The sequence below is a fragment of the Pyxicephalus adspersus genome, chromosome 4 (assembly GCF_032062135.1).
Source record: "Pyxicephalus adspersus chromosome 4, UCB_Pads_2.0, whole genome shotgun sequence".
Taxonomy (NCBI): domain Eukaryota; kingdom Metazoa; phylum Chordata; class Amphibia; order Anura; family Pyxicephalidae; genus Pyxicephalus; species Pyxicephalus adspersus.
The window spans coordinates 82,852,003-82,872,205 of record NC_092861.1 but is presented as its reverse complement, the minus strand read 5'-3'; the positions used below and the strand labels follow the sequence as shown (position 1 = coordinate 82,872,205).

The 20,203-nt window shown below is 35.8% G+C and overlaps 1 protein-coding gene across 1 annotated transcript in view; it reads right to left on the bottom strand.

Annotated features, from left to right (window-relative positions):
- SLC35F1 (solute carrier family 35 member F1) overlaps positions 1-20,203 on the bottom strand; it is a 163,219-nt gene that overhangs the window by 9,524 nt on the left and 133,492 nt on the right. The window contains exons 4-6 of the mRNA XM_072408811.1: positions 11,085-11,244; positions 9,724-9,892; positions 895-947 (exon numbers count right to left, since the gene is read on the bottom strand). Coding sequence (XP_072264912.1) covers positions 895-947; positions 9,724-9,892; positions 11,085-11,244 — 382 coding nt within the window. The remainder of the gene's footprint in view (positions 1-894; positions 948-9,723; positions 9,893-11,084; positions 11,245-20,203) is intronic.

Here is a 20,203-nt window from a genome sequence, read left to right as displayed (position 1 = left end):
TCATCCACATTAAATAACTCTGCTTGCAATTTAACCAGAATCAATGCGGATACCTAGTGGAACTTACACTTGTAAAGATGTTTTATTTATTTAAATGCTGCTTGGGGGCATTCTACAAATAAAAAAAACTGGAGTTGGATTTTAATTTAGCCATATAAAATTTGCTTAGGAAAACATTATTTACATATACCCATGATAGCTGTTTAAGATCTTTTAAATATGTGGTGCTATCATAAGTGCCTGCAAATCTAGCAATGTATACTCTAATTCCCAGACTAGATGCATTTTTTAAGATGTTGGGCAAATAAAGCCGTTTGTATATTCCAATACATATAGGAAATACTTATTATGCATGCATGCAGTCAGGGTGTTACCTATGCACACATATAAACAAGACTGTAATGTAAGGATTGAAAAAGATCCATGACTTTTAGTGTGATTTATTTCCTGCCATTGTGTGGACTTGTTAGAGGAAACAAATTTAAAGTCTTGCTCTATTAAGTAGTAGCTTAGGAAGACATAGATATATGATTGTGGAGAAAATTTACTGCTATCTCATTTGTGTGTTTTATGCATAGTTTGCTCTAGGCAATTTTATTTTATGAGAATTATACAGTCAAATTTTTTTTGTGTTTTTATGGTAATTGTGGTTAATAGTCTCTGTATGCATGTGGTTACTGTTAGAGGAAAGTATCATCCAGTGTAAATTTTATTTTTACACACAAGTGCCCTCCTGGTGCATTTCCGTATGATAATAGTGCAGTAAAAGGTATATAAGCCAGTAGGTGGAGAGCTCATTTACGAAACGTTTTGAAGCGCTTCCAGCTTTGATAAATGGCAGGGATCTTGTTTATTGTTTAGCTAAGCATTATAACAAAAATTGAAATGCCTTACCTATTTGCCAATCCCAAGGTACCTTTAACAACTCCTTGTGTTCCATTATTGCTCTGAAAGAAAATAATATGTTTTATAGACATAGTACTACGAATCAATCTGAAGTAGGACAAATCAACATGAAAATAAAAAGAGACAGAAAGTATTTTACTGGTCTGCTGGAACCAAGGACATTTTATTAAGGGGACAAAAAGGAAAGAAGCATGCAGAGACCTGCAAATAATACTGCTTGGATTGCGGTGCTGCAAAAGAGGCCTTATGATCCCTGTTCATAAAATACTTGTACTAAAGATCTGTTCCTATAGAACAAAAAGCTAAGCATGTGTTGTGAGATTTAAACATTAATTTTTTCACAATGCCTACAGATACAGGGTAAATTATGGCTTATATGTACCGTATTTTCCGGCGTATAAGGCGACTAGGCGTAAAAGACGACCCCCCACTCTAACCAATCAGTTGGGGGTCGTGTTATACGCCCAGTATTGTACTGTTCCTTATTGCGAGATCTGACAGGCAGAAGGAACAGTACACAACTGGGTGTATAACACGACCCCCAACTGATTGGTTAGAGTAGAATGGGCGTGTTCTAGTGGAGAGCCAATCCAGGCTCTCCACTAGCACGCCCATTCATTAAAGGAACGCGCCCATTCATTCTTTAGAACTAGTACTGTACTGTTCCTTCTGCCTCTCAGTTCTCGCACAACAGCGAGATCTGACAGGCAGAAAGAACAGTACAATACTGGGCGTATAACACGACCCCCAACTGATGGTTAGAGCGGGGGGTCGTCTTTTACGCCCAGTCACAAGCTGCACAGGACGCCGGACGTGAAGGAGGACTTGCGGGGACGCCGGATGTGAAGCAAGCTGCAGGTAAGTACCGGTACCCAGCAAATAAGATGACTCCAATTTTTTGGGGTTAAAAAGTCGTCTTATACGCCGGAAAATACGGTAAATACTTTATTGTGGTTGATCTAGGCACAGGTTCACTTTTAAACAACCCCAACGAGAACAATTGCCTATCTTTGTGCATCTCTGCCTTCTCAATAAAGTAAGTTATTAGGGACATCTGTATCACTGTAACATAACTAAATGAAGACAAGCATGCCTGTTAGCATACAATATAAATAAACAACAGTATATGTCTATAAAATCCAGATCTCCCTTGTTATGTCATCTGAATATAAAGGATAGGACAGTAAAATAATCATCTTTGTCAATTATAGTTATTACCTGTTTTCTTCTATTACACTTGCTTAGTTTTATGAATTATGGGAACTGCAATGTCATTGATTCTCATTCCACAGACACCTGTGTTTATTGTCTTGCACTTTTTGTGCACACTGATAGTGATTTTTTTGGGCATATGAGGATCTGATTATGTATTCATAGGAAGCAGTCATGTCAATGTATTCTGACAACTGTGATAAACAAAGCTAATGTAACACTAAGCTCGTTTGCATTTGGGTTGTGCTGACTGTAGTATCTCTGGACTGAAGCGTAGAAACCCTTACATCTCCTGACCTGTGTAATTAATACTATTTACTGTACTCATCAACCAACCCCCCCTCCCTTATATAAAACATGTCAGAAAAGTAGAGGTTCAAACTAACCCAAAACTAAAACTAAAAAAAGAACAAAGTTAAAGTAAATAGCAAACCACCTTTTGACTAACAGTATTCAATGTTTACGTCTGATCAGTAAAAGTGGCCACTCTAAGCTCAACTAAACATAAATTGAGCAAAGAAAATTTTCGAAGCAGTCATTCAATTTAAAAGTATTACCTTTGAAACTGAACTTTACAAATTGTGATACCTATTGTATAGCTGTGCACCTGTTCAAACAGCCAGGACCTCTTGGGCCTGTTGGTTTCCAGTTAACAAATTGAGGTCTTACAATACTTACTACCCATTCCGAATGACAACAAACTCTGCTTTTACATGGTTTCTGTTTTAATGCATGGATGCCAGGACATGTTGTCTGATTTTGTTGTTCTTTCTACTTTAGGATACACCTGATTAACCCTCCCACCATCTGAATTCAAATATGATAGGAAATAGCTGTAACGCAGAGTGCAAGCACATTTCACCCATGTAACAGGTAATCTGTCTACCACTTTCACATATGAAAATTCCCTTAAATGTTTGCTGCAGGGTGTCGTGGGAGCCCCTAATCTAATTCCCTGCAGCATTCAAATGTTAGCTCTGATGCACATCTCCACTGTCTGCATCCCACAATGGGCCTCACCTACTAATTAACGCCTTTGCACAACAGTGTAAAACCAATCAAACACATAACACATGATAACATTCAGAAATCTAGGAGCTGTTTTTAAAATCTATCTGCTATGACTGTCATAACTAATGTACGTAGCACGCACAGTATATCTTACTGGCAGCCAATGATCTTAGGCAGGTATGCCTTACAAACAACTAATTGATATTTTGCCGTTCTGGTGCTATTTATTAGGTGTAAACTGGGTTATATCCAGTGAACTAAACAGCAAGCCAGAATAAACTACAAGGAAAAGTTTCTGTTCAGACTGTTCAGTGCTTTGTTAATGTGCTGCCGGATTGTGATGAGAAATCAATCTTGTTAGTCCGTAAGGAATCAGCTAAGCTTGCACTGCCCTTTTTAGCTATTAGGGTATGTATGCAGGTAAATACCTATTTAGTTTTGAAATGTTTGCTTAAGATGTGCCTGTGCTACATTGCTGCAAATGTCTATAATATAAAATTGGTGGGTGTATTTCCTGAACCCTGTAACCATATGCTATCATTTATTGAACATTCACTTGCAGCTGAATGTAGAACAAGAAAATTCACTTTGTGAAAGTGCTTTTTGATTAGTAAGATACTAATTGCAGCAGTATTCCTGAGATCATTTTTATGTTAGACATAGACATAAATAGAAGCTGAAATCACAGAATAATATAGATCTGATTGTATGCACCTTTTAAGCCTAACTGCAGGCAAACAGCTAAATGCATTGATGAATTACAAGCTGTTTTACCTGACAAAGTATTTGTATTTATTCTCACGTATCCCTGAAATGTATACAGTTCTGCCAGACATCAGAAGCAAGAGATCCTGAAGCTAAACAATGCAACTAGATGTTGTATGTGCCCCAGCCTGTGAATAGTAATAGAGAAGCAGCATACTGACCAGCCCATCTTTCTGACACTCTCTTCTCAGTATATTATTTCTTCTTAGAACAGTAGTACTATTTTGTTGTATTATTTTTCTCACAATTTGAGCTTTGTTCCCATAAAGTTTTATGTGTATTTACATATTTTATGCATGGTATTTATATTAGTAAAAGTCATCACACACAGTAACTGAACATTCCTAGAAGAGGAGAGGGCAATGAAGGGAAAGAAGGGAGGAGGCTGTGCTAGGGAATTAACTTTTTCTGGAGTTGTCATTTTTTTTAAGTAGGTTCATAGGCACATAACATAAGAGCACAAAAATATGAAAAAAAGGAAAAACACCACACATGATCATTTAGAATACTTTATTTTAATGTACTTGTGCCCTTTTTTATGTTGGTTACTCTTTTTTTATGTAGTATGAACAGTTTTCATAGCCAGCTGATTTACTCTCCTGTTTAGAATTGCTTTGTTTGCATTTTAAGTGCTGTCTATAAAGCTCAATCAATGTGATTGTTCAATTGTACAGTGATTTTAGGTGATTAAACCCTTTAAAAACAACCGACTATCGTTAGTGTTCAACCACAGCAAACATACTTTGGCTAGATTTTAACATTAGTTTTGTTGTGGGTAGGGTTTGTTATTAGAAAATAGGATTGCAGTCACCAAATGGTATTGTGTTTCCTGTAAAATATACAGAGCAAAGAAGTCAATTCATTTTTGTGTGAGCACTGTGGTATATAATTTGATATTCAACCTTGGATCTAGAATTTACTTCTATTTTATTTGAGTCAAGAGAAAGTTCATTTCCTGCAGACTACAGTTTCATCCAAAAGATAAAATGGAAATTGAAAATATAACTTTAGTGAAATCAATGGTAGTCAACCATTGTCTGGCAGTCAGACACCTTGTACAACAATTGAATAAAAGAAAAGTACATATGCCACCTACATTGAATTGAATGATGGGATACAGTACCAAGTTGACCTTTTTATAGTTGGCTATAAGGAGAACTTCAGTCTAATTAAGCCAAAATATGAGCAGCTCTTAAAATCAATGGCTAGTTAACAGCTTTTATTAGGAGAATAATATGCAAACCTAGTATGTAGCATTCTCAGAAACTGTGTTTGTTCTCCCTTCTTCCAATATACTTTGCTGACTGACAACAGAACTCCCCCCTGGTCATTACTGCAGGAAGGTATAGGTGATGCCCCTTCAGCAATAATCTCTCCTACCTGCCTGACTGCACCGGATTTCTGCCAAAAAAAGCTAAACTGCGCATACACAAAATCAGCTTTGGGTATCAGGATATCCAGAATTCTCAGCCCCCTCTGCGCGCGCCAGGAATGAATAAACTCCTGTGTGGCTTTTAATGTAGCCCTTTTAATGGAATATGGAGAGTCAAGTGCTATTTGCAACCAGACTTGCAACCAGACTCCTCCAGACCAGATCTGAGCGTCCATGTTAGCGTTACAAACAAGGTAGATTGATACTTAGTAAGTTCTCGTGGGCGTTGGACCCCTAATCCTAAAATTATATTATTTTACATATAAATTATAATATAAAGTATATTATATCTCTGTTTATGGTATATTTGTGCTGTTTAAAGCAAAATGGATGAATAAAGCAGAACCTAGTGAAAGCAAAAAAAATTTGCTTACCTTTACCTCCGTAGATCCCTCTGGAGCTGTCTTTCATGCGGTCCCGCGTTTCTTGCTTTGTCACTGCACATGCGTGAGATCAGCACCTATTTTTTTTCAATGACTGAAAAGCTCCTTTTCAGTCGAATGTCCAAAGACCTGGCATGTGCATAATGAGCAGCCCGAGCAAATGGAGCAGCCCAAACAGTTAACAAAAAAAAAACAACAAAAAAAATAAAAACACATTTTTATTTTATATAGAAGAGTTATCTACCCTTCTATATAAAGTAAGAATTGTGGTGATAGGTCCACTTTTGTTGTTGTTATTATTATTATTATTATTAATAATAATAATAATAATAATAATAATAATAAGCAGGATTTAAATAGTGCCAACATATTACACAGTGCTGAACATTAAATGCAGCCATCCAGAAACTGTCACTAACTAGCATTTTTCTGTGTTTATATAGGCTCTGGTTTAGACCCACCGACACTAGGCCTAATTTTGAAGCTGTGTTGAGAACATATGCCATCTTAATATTTGATTTAGTGTTCAACCTTCCATATGTCTGATTGGACTTATGGATAATAAAATAATTTTTGTTAATGGCAAGGTACTTGAACTGTTTATTATCTTGCATTTTTATATCCCAAAACACCTGGCAGTTATTGGTGGAAAACACTAGAAAGAAAAACACTTAAATGTATGTTTGTCCTTTCGTACAGCATGATTTCAAGTTGAGATGTACAATATGTACAAAAAGATTGGAATGAATTGAGATGGCTGCAGTGAAGATAGGTCATATTTTCTAATTCTCTCATAAATGCGTTATGTTTCTGCATACTAATGGAGATAAGTGACAGGGTTCAGTAGATGAAACCAAATTTAATACTTCAGTCTATCCATCAAAGCTTCAGTTTCTGACAGATAAATTTACCTTTTATTCTTGTAACGCTGTAACACTGTAATCAGTACAGTCTGGCAGTTTATCAAAATGACCAGATAATAAGCATTATATTAAGTAACAAAATTAATTTTTAGTATCTATATATAACTGTTGACAAGAACCCACCACAATGAACAAATCGTATTTTATATGTATTGCAAATCTTGTTTATGTCTTTTAATGTATTCCAAAAAAAACAGATTTTATCCAGTTTATGACAGGTGACACCTAAACCTCATCTATCATTTACATTTTTTTTTATTTGTAAAGCTCTGCATATATTTCTAAACTATGTTTAATCTGATTTTTTTTTCATCCCACTTTTTTTGAAAAATGTTAAAAACGATATCTGACATTCTTTAAAAATTCTTACTTAAAATTTCTCCGACTATTTGCTCATAAGACCACCAACGTTTTTACAACTACTCTATTTTTTCTTGGTCTACTGAATGATAAGCAATCCCAAAAACATTGCATTCATTAGTGACCAAAGTTGATCTGGCATAAAGACATTAAAGCATTTGACTTGATATAAAATTCTTCTGAATGTCATAAGCTTTGTACACGCACTATAAATTGAAATTGCGTAGTGTGTCATAGGTCCCAGAAATTCATTAACTAGAGCTTTCTGGAGGTGTTTCTGCAGAATATGGCATGGAGATGTATGTATGTCTTTTGAGGTGCCTACTATTTGTCCTTAACTAGAGTAAAAGCTGAAAAATAAACCAGTTGACTGATCTTAGTAAAACTACCCCAAGTTTACAGTGAAGCCATGGATTATTACTTGCCAGATCCTACCAAATGATTTTCACAGAAATGCACAAAAAATTCACATGTAAAAAATTTCTCAGCTTTACTGATTTAATGTATTATTTATATATTTGCATTTAAATATAAACTATATCGGAACTCCTACACTGAAAACTTTGGTGACACCATCAGAATGTAAACCATAGTACAACCCTCCAATCACATGGATGTTGACTATCCTCTACTTTCTTTCCCCCCACACCACTTTGTAATGTTTATGTTTTATTCCCGTCCTCCTCAAGTTCCCTGTACACGAGAAATCTATGGTCTTGTCACCATAAAATGTTGTTTTAATGTTGATTTGCTAAAATACTGTATCTAGATAAACCATCACTGCTATGGAATAGATATATGTGAACTCTCTTGTATACAGAATCTCGACAGAGTGTTTATTTTACAGTTTTTTTACCCAGAACTTTGGGGGGGGGAAATATTTTATATATTCTTCATATGTTATTTAAGAATTTACCCCTTCTTTTTAGCCTTTTTTTATTTACTATTTCTTGAAAATTTTTCAATAAAACTTCACATTTAAAGAATGTAAACCATAGCAAAATTTTTATATTGGGTCACACTGCCACACCTACAACACATGGAAATGGCTTAATATAAACCTGGCATTAGAGAAAAATGGGTCTGCCATAACTGCCCCACTTACTAAAATGTAAAAACAAAAATCACAAGGAATGATTAAGAATAAATAATGAGATCTGAAAAGTGGTTGAAGAGTTGGAACTCTAAATCACTGGAATAAACATTTAAAGAAAAGCAGTCAGCAATGGCAATCTACATGTGTCCCTCTCAGGCCTCATCTTTTATTGTACTGCAGTAAAGTTATGTTAACCAATGTTATGCACACGGGTGCTATGCTGTGTACTGGTAAAAATTCTGCATGCACCTTTTTTTTTTGTTCGGCAGCCTATTTAAATTAATTGGCTGCCCTACTACTATGCACATTAATGCACATGCACTAGAAACTGCACACTAGTGAGAACAGAGTCTAGAGTCCAACTCCTTTTTCAGCTTAGGATAAAGTAAATAAGAGTTGGAACCAATGTAAAAGTTTTATTGCTGTATCCCTTTTAGGTTGATTCTACCCATTGCTTGTTTTCCTAATGGGTTTTTAAAAACAATGATTAGTTTTGAATATAGTTTGGAATGTTAAAATGCCTATCAACTTATTATTGCAGTCTTTATCATTATTTCAGAAATTCACCTTACTTGCAATGCAGTTGATGGGTCTTAGATAAGTAGGAACAGAAATATATCCAAAGGAGCCAAGCTCGAAAGCTACTTTTGGGGGTTGGCCTTTAGGTATGTCATACTTATATATATATATATATATATATATATATAATATTTATAGGTTGTGTTTTGTAAATACAGACCAACATCAATCAGTAGAAAGTAGAATAAATTGAGCGCATAAAGGCAACAGTTGCTGCAACCAGTTTATAAGCCCCAGCACTGCCAGGAGTGATTAATGCATGCTTAGCTTTCCGCGGCTAAGCACTGAAAGAGTTTTGCCAGCTACAGAAAAATATTGGCCACACTTCTCTTACATTGTAGTGTTAGTTGGATATTTTTTTAATGGGATGCCAACCAGATCGGGTTAATGTGCTGCTGGCTGCATTGAATTCCTACCATCAAGCACGTACACAGGAGGAAATAAGAGTATGAATGGCTACCATAAGACAAAGATTTCTTCCAACATTTCTGATCTGCAGGTCAGCTTGATGTCTGGTACTACCCACAGACAAAGTTATCACCCAGTCTGACCAGAACAATAATTTTATAGTTGTAGCAGACCCCACTATTGCAGCACACAGATAACTTCTCCTACCAGAGTACAGTTTAAATCTATGAGGATTTACTTAATACAACTCCAAGTCAAGTATTGGTGCTATTTGCTATTTTTGGAAGCCAGAACAGGAATAATTAATAACTGTCTGCACACATTAGACATAACTGTACTAACAGTGAGCGTGCAGGAATCATAAGCATATATGTGGCATGAAATGTTCTCTGTTACATTGTTTCTGTAGGTTTTTTAGTTAGATGGATTATAGTTAATATTGTATTTTCATCACTAAAAAAACAACCATTTTTAGATTATCCTCAGCACTACCAGCTATTCCCTCTGTGAACATATATATGTTTATGGTTTACCAACTACTGAATACAACTACATTAGTTCTGAGTACTCATCTGCTGGTGGGGCTTAAACTGTCTTGTGAATCACATATAATAAAGATCAGTAATTTATTAAAGTGCATGTACTTACAGTTGTATGCCACTGAAGAAGGATCCAAAAAGTCCAATCATGCCCAATAACTCAATCCGGCTGAGATTTCTTACAATGTATTCCTGGCACACACTAGAAATACCATACAGAGTGGCGCCTCCAAGAACCAGAACATCGCCAATTAGTTTACTGTCTCCTGGGTAAAACTCTACCAAAAAAAAAAAAAAAAACGTAACCTAATAATAGCATACAATACTTAGTGAAGTGTTATCTCATATATCACTTTCCTACTGTGGGAATCTACCTCTTGTCCTCAGTGGCATTTTTTCTAACATACACACTTTGGATACAGGAAAAGCTGGACTGCCGCTAGGGAGCAGACTGTACATAACCCACTGCAGGCAATCTGTTTTTTTCCACCATGGCTGGTATGTTTCAATCCACATATAAAGCTAAAGGGGAAATTTAGCAGCTAACCTTGTTCTCCATTATTTATTGTAAGCAGTGTGGACACAAGTTAACAACCTTTAGTGGCAAAATCTCTTGACATGTTTTATAATTAGGTTCTTAGTTGTTAGTGGCTAAAAATTTGGTGAAAATGCATCAAGAATTGCCACCAATGTATATTGACCTGTACCCACTTTTCATACATTGAAAAAGGAGCAAAATTGAAGGGTAAGTTTTATTTATTCAGCTTTAGGGTGAACAAACACACAAGTTTCTTCATGAGATCCCACCTCAAGCACACCCATTGGTCCTTGTATCCTCCTCCAGGACACTTTCCAGTTGCTCCTGCAGGGAATCCTTTGTTTTTACTTATACAATACCACCATATAAACTGCATTTTAAACTCTGTCCATGTCTTCCCCATATATATGGCATAATGTACCCAGGCACACAGTCTGGAGGGTCAGCATTTAGACACACATTGGTCTCTTCCCTGTATCCTGACCCCAACACACATAGCTCCCCCAACGGTACACAAAGATCTCAAGTCAGTTTTACATCAGCAAAGTATGTGTATTACCCCACAATGACCAGACTGAACTGCATGAGCATCAACCCTTTAGTGATGAGCAAGCGATGTCTGCATTACCCTTTAAGTAACCGGTAATCAGCATATTAGCAGAACTTCTTAATGCTCAGTCCCCAGCTCATGTGCTTAACTCCTTAGTGTAATTTCCATCTCTGATAGCCCCTTCATTACCAGTCATCATTCTATGTGTTATATCTTTCCAGCGCATGAAAAATCATTCCTGATCAATGAGTATGCAGCTCATGTAAGTTATTGCCCTCTACAAACTTCTACAATGGGTTATCACTCTCTAAATAGGATACAACCATGTAATACCATGTGTAATATTACACTACAAAAATTGTACTATAAATAATTAACTTACCCTCCTTTTGTTGTCTTCCCATAAGAACATCAGCTCCTGCCATACATCCGATTCCTAGGATGCACGCTACAGCACCAATGAAATGCAGGACCTTATATCGTACCAGCAAGAAAAACCAGGATAGTAATATGACCACAGGAATAACAAAACAGTTTAGTAGCTGAAAAGAAAGAAGAAAGAGAGGTTTCCTTATAATTGTATCAAAAACAGACAAGTGGTTATATAGTTTACACACGTTTGAAATGGCTGGACTGAAAAAAAAATATTTCACAAAGATATTGGAGTTGATTTACTAAAGGATGGTAGGCTGTTCATTATATAAAGCAAGGCTTAATTCACTTTGCAAAGTCAATTTTCAATGCATTTGATAAGCTAAGAATACCCAATATACCCAATTACAAAAGCAAGAAGAAAATAAAAAAAATAGATTTTTATTTGCACTTTGTTGAAATCAGCAGATCTTCACTTCCTTAAGCTAAATGAAATATCACTCCGATGCCCATGGGGCAAAGTAGGGAAATTATACAGAAGAAAGAATTTAAATGTATAACCAAAAATTGTTTTTTTAATTTTTTATTGATAAGGGATAAATAGAACCCAAGTCAGGTGAAGGTAAATAGTTCAATGGGAACGTTCTACATATGGCTGTCTAAAAAATGAATTCTCATTACTATGTAAGGATTTCCTTTCACTTGTTGCATTTTCAGGATAGAAGAAAAGTCTTCCCAACAGGACACAGACAGCAATATATAGGCTAACAGGAATTACCCCTCTGGCTAAAGTACATTAGCGAGCGAGCTTCCGATTTTGCTTGATGAATCAGCCTCCCCGTATCCATTTTCTGCATCTCCTCCTCTGCAGGTTCCATGGCTGTCGTCTTGAACTTTACTGCTCTTATGAATTACTGACCTGAAACAAGCCTGCAGCCAGTGAAACTTGACATTGTGTATGCTTATGCATGTACAGTATGAATGTGAATGAAAAACCTACCTTTTTGTGTTTTTTTTTATTTTTGGTCTGATACTAAATAATACCTTTCTGTTTTTAATCCCATACTCTGTGATACCTCTGCTTTGTCTTTGCAATGCAGGCAGATCAAGACTGGAGGAAAAGGCTGGCAGGATGTTGTACATAGCTTCTTGTAAACAGAAGCTGAGGCTCCATGATTGAAAGAACTGAAATCCAATGAACAAAAGGGTTGGTCAGGGACAGTAAGTCTGAGGAGGAGAAGGCTAGGTAGTGTTGGAGGTCCATCAGCAAGGAGAGGAGGTGGGCTCTAGCAGATTTGTTTCATCTTCTGCTGCAAACTGTAAAAAACTGACTGTGTGTAGTGAATTTAAAGTAAGTTATTTCAGCACAGCAGATTATCTTGTACAGCTGTGCAAGATAAAAGGTAACTTTGAAAAAACTGCTTGATAAGTGCACAAATAAATATTTTATTCCTGCCTGGCAGTTTGCAATTTCCTGTGCTCTCCGTCGATGCTACACTCCTAACCTCCTTCCAATGCTATGAAGTGGGGGGGGGGGTTCTTTTTTCCCAAGGGTGCAGCGCTGCTCCTTTGTAGATATAGCATGGTGGATGAGTGTTGTCATCCTGGACAGGAAAGGTTTTATGTACAGGATGACCAGGTGAAAAGTAACCAGCCACCACATCTAACATTTGGTAAACAGAAGTATATTACAGTTTTGTTCTTGAGTTCAGATATGCCTAAATCTGATTGATCTGGTTGTCATCCTAGGTTAAGATATAATACCCTATCATACAGTATTTCTGCAGGGCTTAGGCCTTGGATACGTACTTGTAAGCTCTGTCCTAGAGGGTCATTTTTTCACAAAAATGACCCATTTATTTCAAGGGTCGTAGTTATGGTTCACAGCTGTAATGTTAACTTGTGTATACCGACATTAATTCTTCTTATGCTCCAGAGCCCCTAGGATTTATAAAACCTTTTTAATTCATGAGCTGTGAAATATGAACCCAATTTTTTTGTTTATGCTTAACTAATTATTTTAAAGCTTTCATAAATGTATGAGCTCAATAATGTTTCTGGCAGTATGCTACCTAAATATTGTAGTTATTGCTACATCTGGATTTATTTTTCTTCATGTTTTTTTGCTAATGCATAGTGGCTGTTTCAGATCCATAATTCTGAATTCATAGATTCCTTTTCATGGATCGGCCTTATAAAATGAGACTTGAAAAATGAATACAGTCAGATCAATCTCCTTTGTAACAGCTGTTTATAGAGACTATTAAAATTTTAAAGTATTTGCTATGGGTTGTTTGCTGCCAGCTGCACTGCTTCAAGGCTTGTGGTTCTCAGAGGTCTCACTAACTACCTCGTTAAAAACTAAATTAATGTTAGCAAATTAAGTGCATACCATCAACCCAAGTACAGGCTATGATAGCTAACATGGATATTATTTTTTTTATTTATATAGCACCTGTAAGAGGAATAACAAAATGTATATTGCTAGGTGAACAAAAGAAAGATGATGGGTATTAGCACCACATTCATTAGAGCCTAAATGTAACACAGCAACAGGTAGGGATGACATGGATAACTGCTTTCCATGGGTGTACAGAGAAGCAGGGGAGTAAAGGAAAGGTATATGTTTAAGGTTTGGCAAGAGTAACCATATATTGCATAAACAAAGATCACAGTGTGTTGTGATTTAAGAATGGACCTTAATCAAATATATACCATATAAGATTGTTAATAGGAGAGTTGTTCCTCTATTTTACTTTACTTTTACATTTTCTTTTTCTATAAATAGAATTTTAAAAAGAAAAGTGGGTCTTACCCACAGAAACATACCAACATGGTGCACCAAGCTTACGTCTCTAATTTAATTTTTAGCTATAATTTTTAGTTAGAATGCGGCATTCTCACTTACTTGCTTTTGATATTGCTCTTTCAATATTTAACCCTTGTCTTGTTACATAGTTACATAGTAACTCAGGTTGAAAAAAGACATAAATTCATCAACTTCAACCCCTAGGAAAAAAAACATATCCCAGATATAAAACCCTATGGACATACAGTAGTTGGTCCAAAAGAAGGCACAAAAAAAGCCCTGGTACAATTTGCTCCAACAAGGAAAACAAAAATTCTTTCCTTCCTGATTCTATGAGGCAATCGGATTTTCCCTGGATCAACAGTCTCTAATCTGCCCTTAAAAACTTTAATACCCAGTTATATTCTGTGCTTCTAGAAAAACATCCAGCTCTTTCCCAAAGCAATCTATAGTAGTTGCTGAAACTACTTCCTGATTGAGCCTATTTTACATTTTCACAGATCTTACAGTGGAGAATCCCTTCCCTTTCTCGTGCAAGTTGTTTTTTTGCTAGGTATATAACATTTAATGTTTTTCACTCCTTGTCATAATCACTATATCCTGTGGGTAAGCAGATTTTACTAGATCTGTTAAATATTATTGGTGCAAAAATGTTATGTATTTATGTATGTATGTATGTGGTCCCAAGAATGCCTGCATTTTTAGCTAACAAATATGCACTAATAAAACTTGAGTGATGCCACCCATTCGTACCAACTATATGTAATATGTGATCAAAATGTATGACTATAATGCAAAAAAACCTAAATACAGATATTAAAATATGTCCACAGTGCTAAACGTCTTCTCTCTACTAAAATGAATACAGGTATACCTAAGGGTAATTTTGAGTCACACAAAAGTTACTGCCTAGAGCCTCATAATGAATGCCATGCATGAACCGTTTCTATCAGCTGTATTCTGTTAAATTAATGAAATGTAATACTTTATTTATTCATAAGAGACTAATGTTTACCTTCACATCACACTCAATTGCTTTAAGGCCCTGGAGCTTGGAGACCACAGGATGAATATGAGAGCAATGAAGACTTCATCTGACTGGAGGCACATTCATTTATTGATGATCCAATTGGATTTAGGAAATACTGAGCATGATGTAAAAAATAATTTTTAAAAATATTACCGAGTAGTTAGGAAAATCACTTTCTTGTAGGAGACTAATTATGCGGCCAGCCATATTCAAAGATATATCATCAAGTAAATGCAGCTCAGATCTACTTTTGATATGTTTAAATGATGTTATTTTATTCCTACTTATTACCAATAAAAATTATATGTAATATGAAGCATACTTCCATTTCTTTGTCTTTCCATCACTATTGTGATTCAAGCATTGTCAATTTCCACTAATGAAGCTTAGCCTACTAATTGGACAGTGAACCAGCAACTGAACACTGTTGAATCATTATCACTTTGCGTAATATACTTTTTCCTCTTTCCCTTTTTTCTGTCATCTGCCCCCTCCAGCCTAAGTATTCCGAAAAGGGAATTACAGGACAGAAATTTTAATAAAAAATGTAGTTACACTGGCTACATATTCAAAATATTTAACCAGATTCTGTACATGAAGACTCTTAAACTTAGCCTTTTGGCAGGTGGCATGTGAAGTTAAAGTGCCAATGCAAACCAACAAACCACCTGGTCTGCCACTATATCCTTATTGTGTCCTGTAGTGGAGTGAAGAACTAAAGCACTCAGTGATTGGTATGTTATGGTACACCCATAACAAAGTACTATTAGTATTAAACAAATAACATCATATAGTGAAATGTGGAGAAATGGGGAAAATGAATTACGGTAGTTAATTTCTGTTTATATGCACATTCAAATATTAGCATGAGCTTTTGAGCTCTGTAAACATGGAACAAAGCTGAAAACAATAGAAGGGTAAATATATGAAAAAAGGAGTAAATTTCCACCATCAAAATGTCATATAAACTTGACCAAAATATTAACCATTTATTCTGATATAAAGAAATAAATTAATGCAAAATCACTATACTTTTATTTTTTTTAGAAGGTTCCTTTTTACACACAGTATCCTGCTTCCCCAGCAACTGTTTATATAAAGAAATCTTTGATTAATATGAACTTTTCACCTATATTAGAGGAGCTCAGAGGAAGCTATTCTGTAATACAGCTATACTAAGCAATGAAAAACTATTGAAGATCATGACAACCTCTGCCAGACAAAAGAAAAGTAAATTAATGGAGTACCACTGTGTACTCCATGTCACCACTGAACAAAGGAACCATTTAAAATGTAATTACACAAAACATTAATGGTATAGTCTTCTTAACAGGCTTTTTTTTTTCTTTTACAAGTATTTAATTGGTGGAAAGTTATGTAATGCTAAGCTGTTTTCACTGAATATTTTTGATAAGTTGTCTGTATAATTAATTCATCATGACACTGTTTCTATGGCAACACGTGGAGTGACTGAGGGGAAATGGCATGATTTTTACCTGTTTTGTTTGAAACTTCTGAGTCTCGTTAATAAAAGTAACAAAATAAATCCATTGTCAGCCAGCATGAAATAAAAACCCAAACCTACTGCTCTGACATCAAAGGCTTCTTAATAAGTCCATAGCTGGTTCTCAAGTGACAGGTGTTAAAAGGAGAGAACATGCCACAGGTAATTGGAGTGATGATATATAGTACATGGAGAACTCCTGCTGGGATGAGCACTGGAGGGATAACATGAAATGTTCCCTTTATTAGCCTGCCTGCTATATCCTGATAGATATACTTTACTTTTCTAAACCCTAATTGACAGCTATGCAGCCACAAACATTGATACCCATAGCTGCTTACTGCCCCTTTTATGGAGGAAATATCCTTCTGTCTGACCCAAATTCCCCTTTCTATCTGTGTCCCATACAACTGCCTCTCTTCCTGGTCTGATGTATAAAGAGGTATAAATGTATTCTTTTATTTTCAAAAGAATTTATTTTACTTATATCTGCCATTATTCTAGCAACCAATGAGTTGTTTGATTTGATTGCTGTCTTACTTTACAGGAAACTTTAATGATCTTCTTAACATGGGGGGCCCTTGAAAAATTATTCAGGTCCTCAGGACACCTGTTATATCCATAGCTCACAATACATTAGTGCGGTGGTCAGTAGGAAGAATGTCACCCTTACAAATAGCTAAAAAGATCAATGGTGTTTCTTAAATAATGACAATGTGTGGATCGGATCAGTTTAGGGCACCTCTTGCAACTTCTGGGGAAACCCTGGTAAGGAAACACTGCTTTAGAAACATGATGGTATTGATGATACTGTGTTGCAATGGTCTGAATTTGTTGAAGAACCAAAAGTACAAGGTAATATTAAATGGCCATGCAATAAAATGGCCATGCATCACAATGTATAAAAGAGTCATTGGTGGGATTATTAATGTATCTGCCTGTCTATATCTGACTATCTATATCTATATCTGTAAACAAATTATCCAGATCCAATAAACACTAACTATATTTTGGTGCATTAGGGTCACTTTCAGATTCTTTGGACTTGAATTTGTGATTAGCTGAGATGGTTATGAGATCATTAAGAGTTTATTGACAGGTGTATTTGACTGCTTTTTATGCTGCATCAACCTGCTTTCATTGGATTTTACTGACTGACTTTTTTGTAAATAAAACACAAATAAAAAACAGTATATTCAGGCCCTTGTTCTCACAACAGTACATCCCACAGGAACCCACAGGCACAACAGTGCTGTGTCAACTGTCCCACTTCAATTTGTGACTCATGAGGACATTAACTTAATATTCAATTTATTGCCTCTTTTCTCCCCTTCCTTCCTCTTACATTATATGCTCTTTTAATTCCAGTTGAATCTTGCTTCTGTACTGCTAACCTAGGCAAGAGTAACGTATCCCTTGTCCTCCTGCAACCTCCTGAGATATCACACATTTGAAAATGTAGAAAGGCCTGCAAGAATTTATGCCTGCAATTATGACAGCTACATTATCTATGCATGTGCCCGATTCAAGTTTTATTGCAACAGCAGACAATCAGGAAAATGTGATGAAAAGGGACCAGTGGCGGGATCTATAGCAAAAGGGGAGGCAAGATCAAACTTGGGGCCTGGCTGTGAAAACCAGAAGATAACAGCTGGCTACCGAATCCAAAATGGAGCCAAATAGCAGTAGTGCTGAAAAAAAACATTGGTAGAAAGAAAGAAAAAGCTGTACTCCATGGGCTTGTTTTTTATTATTATTAATAATATTATTATTATTATTTCCAATGTTAATTTGTGTTTATGTCTTGTAATGTTTGTATTTTTTAATTGTAAGTGGAAAGTCTTTTTAGGAAAAAGATCAACTGAATCCTTTTGTTACCATTTTGATCATCATTAAACAAAAACAAACTAAACATAAAGTAACAAACACATAACATTTTGTGTGTCAATAAAGCCTAAGAAATCTGTTCGGAAACTGATTTTTCTTCTGTGTTGCACAGCTGCCAACATTGATCAAGGAAGAGGAATAGGACATAGGCGATAAAACCCCAATAATTTTTTGAAGTTTTTAAGTTATATCTCCAATGCCCAAGGTTCTAATACAGAGTTGAAAACAGGATGGACATTGTCCAAGGTTAGGTAGTACATAAATAAATACACATGTTTTAATTGTGTATTTATATGTTTTAGGCAGGTTTTAGTCTTACATTTTTGTTAGAAGAAAAATCATTTTACCTATCATCCTCAATATTATCTCTAGTGTAGCAGGTTGGAGTAAGAATTGTCTTCTTTTTTCAGTTTTGTAGCTGTCTGACTGCTATTCCTTATACCACAAGGAGATCTGGTATCATGGTTTGTCTTACAGTATGTACTCATTTCAAAATCTATACACGGCCTCACCGCTGGCCTATATAGACCAGCCATGTGTTTTACTGCTCTATGTTCTCAAGTAGGCCAATATTAATACAAACCACAAAGGAACAGTTTACTGAGAACTCAATGAACCTTTACTACAGAATGTTCTTATTTTGGACAAAGTCTTACTTTATTGTTCAATATTTCACTGTGACTTACCTAAGCTTTGCAGTTCCCTCTTAAAGGAAGATATACTATATATAGCAATAATAAAAACAATGAAACAGCAAAATCACCTACATGGCTGCTGAAGCATAGGTTTATTTAGTTAAATGTCCTGTTTATTTAGTGTTCATCCAACTTGGTATTCATACAGGTTCATTAGTTCATGATCTAATATTCCTTTTACAGCTACCCAAACAAACCCCCCTGCACAATTGCATATGGGTAAAATGTTGGTTCTACGAATCTGAATAACCCTTTTAGGCTTAAAGGATAGTATAGTAAATTTCTAGTGAATATATAATATTACAGTGCTTACTTAAAAAAGATAATACTTTTAGTATTACAATTTTAGTAGTGCATTAAATATAGAGAATGGTACAATGTCTGGCCAAAAGAAAAAAAATACACATTCTAATATTTGGTTGAAAAAAAATAGCATTGATTACTGTATTTGCCATGATATTGTTTAAATAAGCTTATACAATATCAGAACGTTTACTGCATCAATTTTTCACAAAGATCGTACATTGATGATTGGAAAGTCAACCACTGCTAAGTCTTCTTCAGCACATACAAAAGATACTCAGGGGGGTTAAGGTTTGGACTCTATGTTGGCTAATCCATGTGTGTGGGGTGCACTGTGGTTAAAACAATTTGCATGGATAGGGCATAAGGTGAACTGTGGGGGTGTGGAAAATGGAAATTAGGACATATAAAAGTGTATATAGGAAGAGCATGTGGTGCACTTTGGGTTGTAGATGATTTCTGTTAAGCACACAAATGATCTGACTAAAGGCAGTTTTTTTTAATAGTTTGGTTTATTTGATTGTATGTACTAATAGGTGTAGGGCACCTAGATGCAATCAGCAAAAGTATTTTTTTTAATTTTGCTTGGTTAAACAATGGCCACCAATAGTATAAAATGAGGTATATCAGCCTCTCAACTAAAACGTTTGGAACCCCTGGTTTTAAAGAATGTGAAGTGTACACAATCTGCCCTACCAGTATGGGAATAGATTTTCAATACATTGAGTTACTGGGGACAGAAAGATCTCTCTTCTAGTGACAAAGGACACATTGCCCCTGATTCATCAAGCAGAATCGGATGATCTCTCGCGCATTCGTATTCGCGATCCGAAATCGTACGCCATCGCGCTATTCAGCAACGGAAAAAGCTCGCGCACGGAGCCGCGCATCTCCGGCAGCT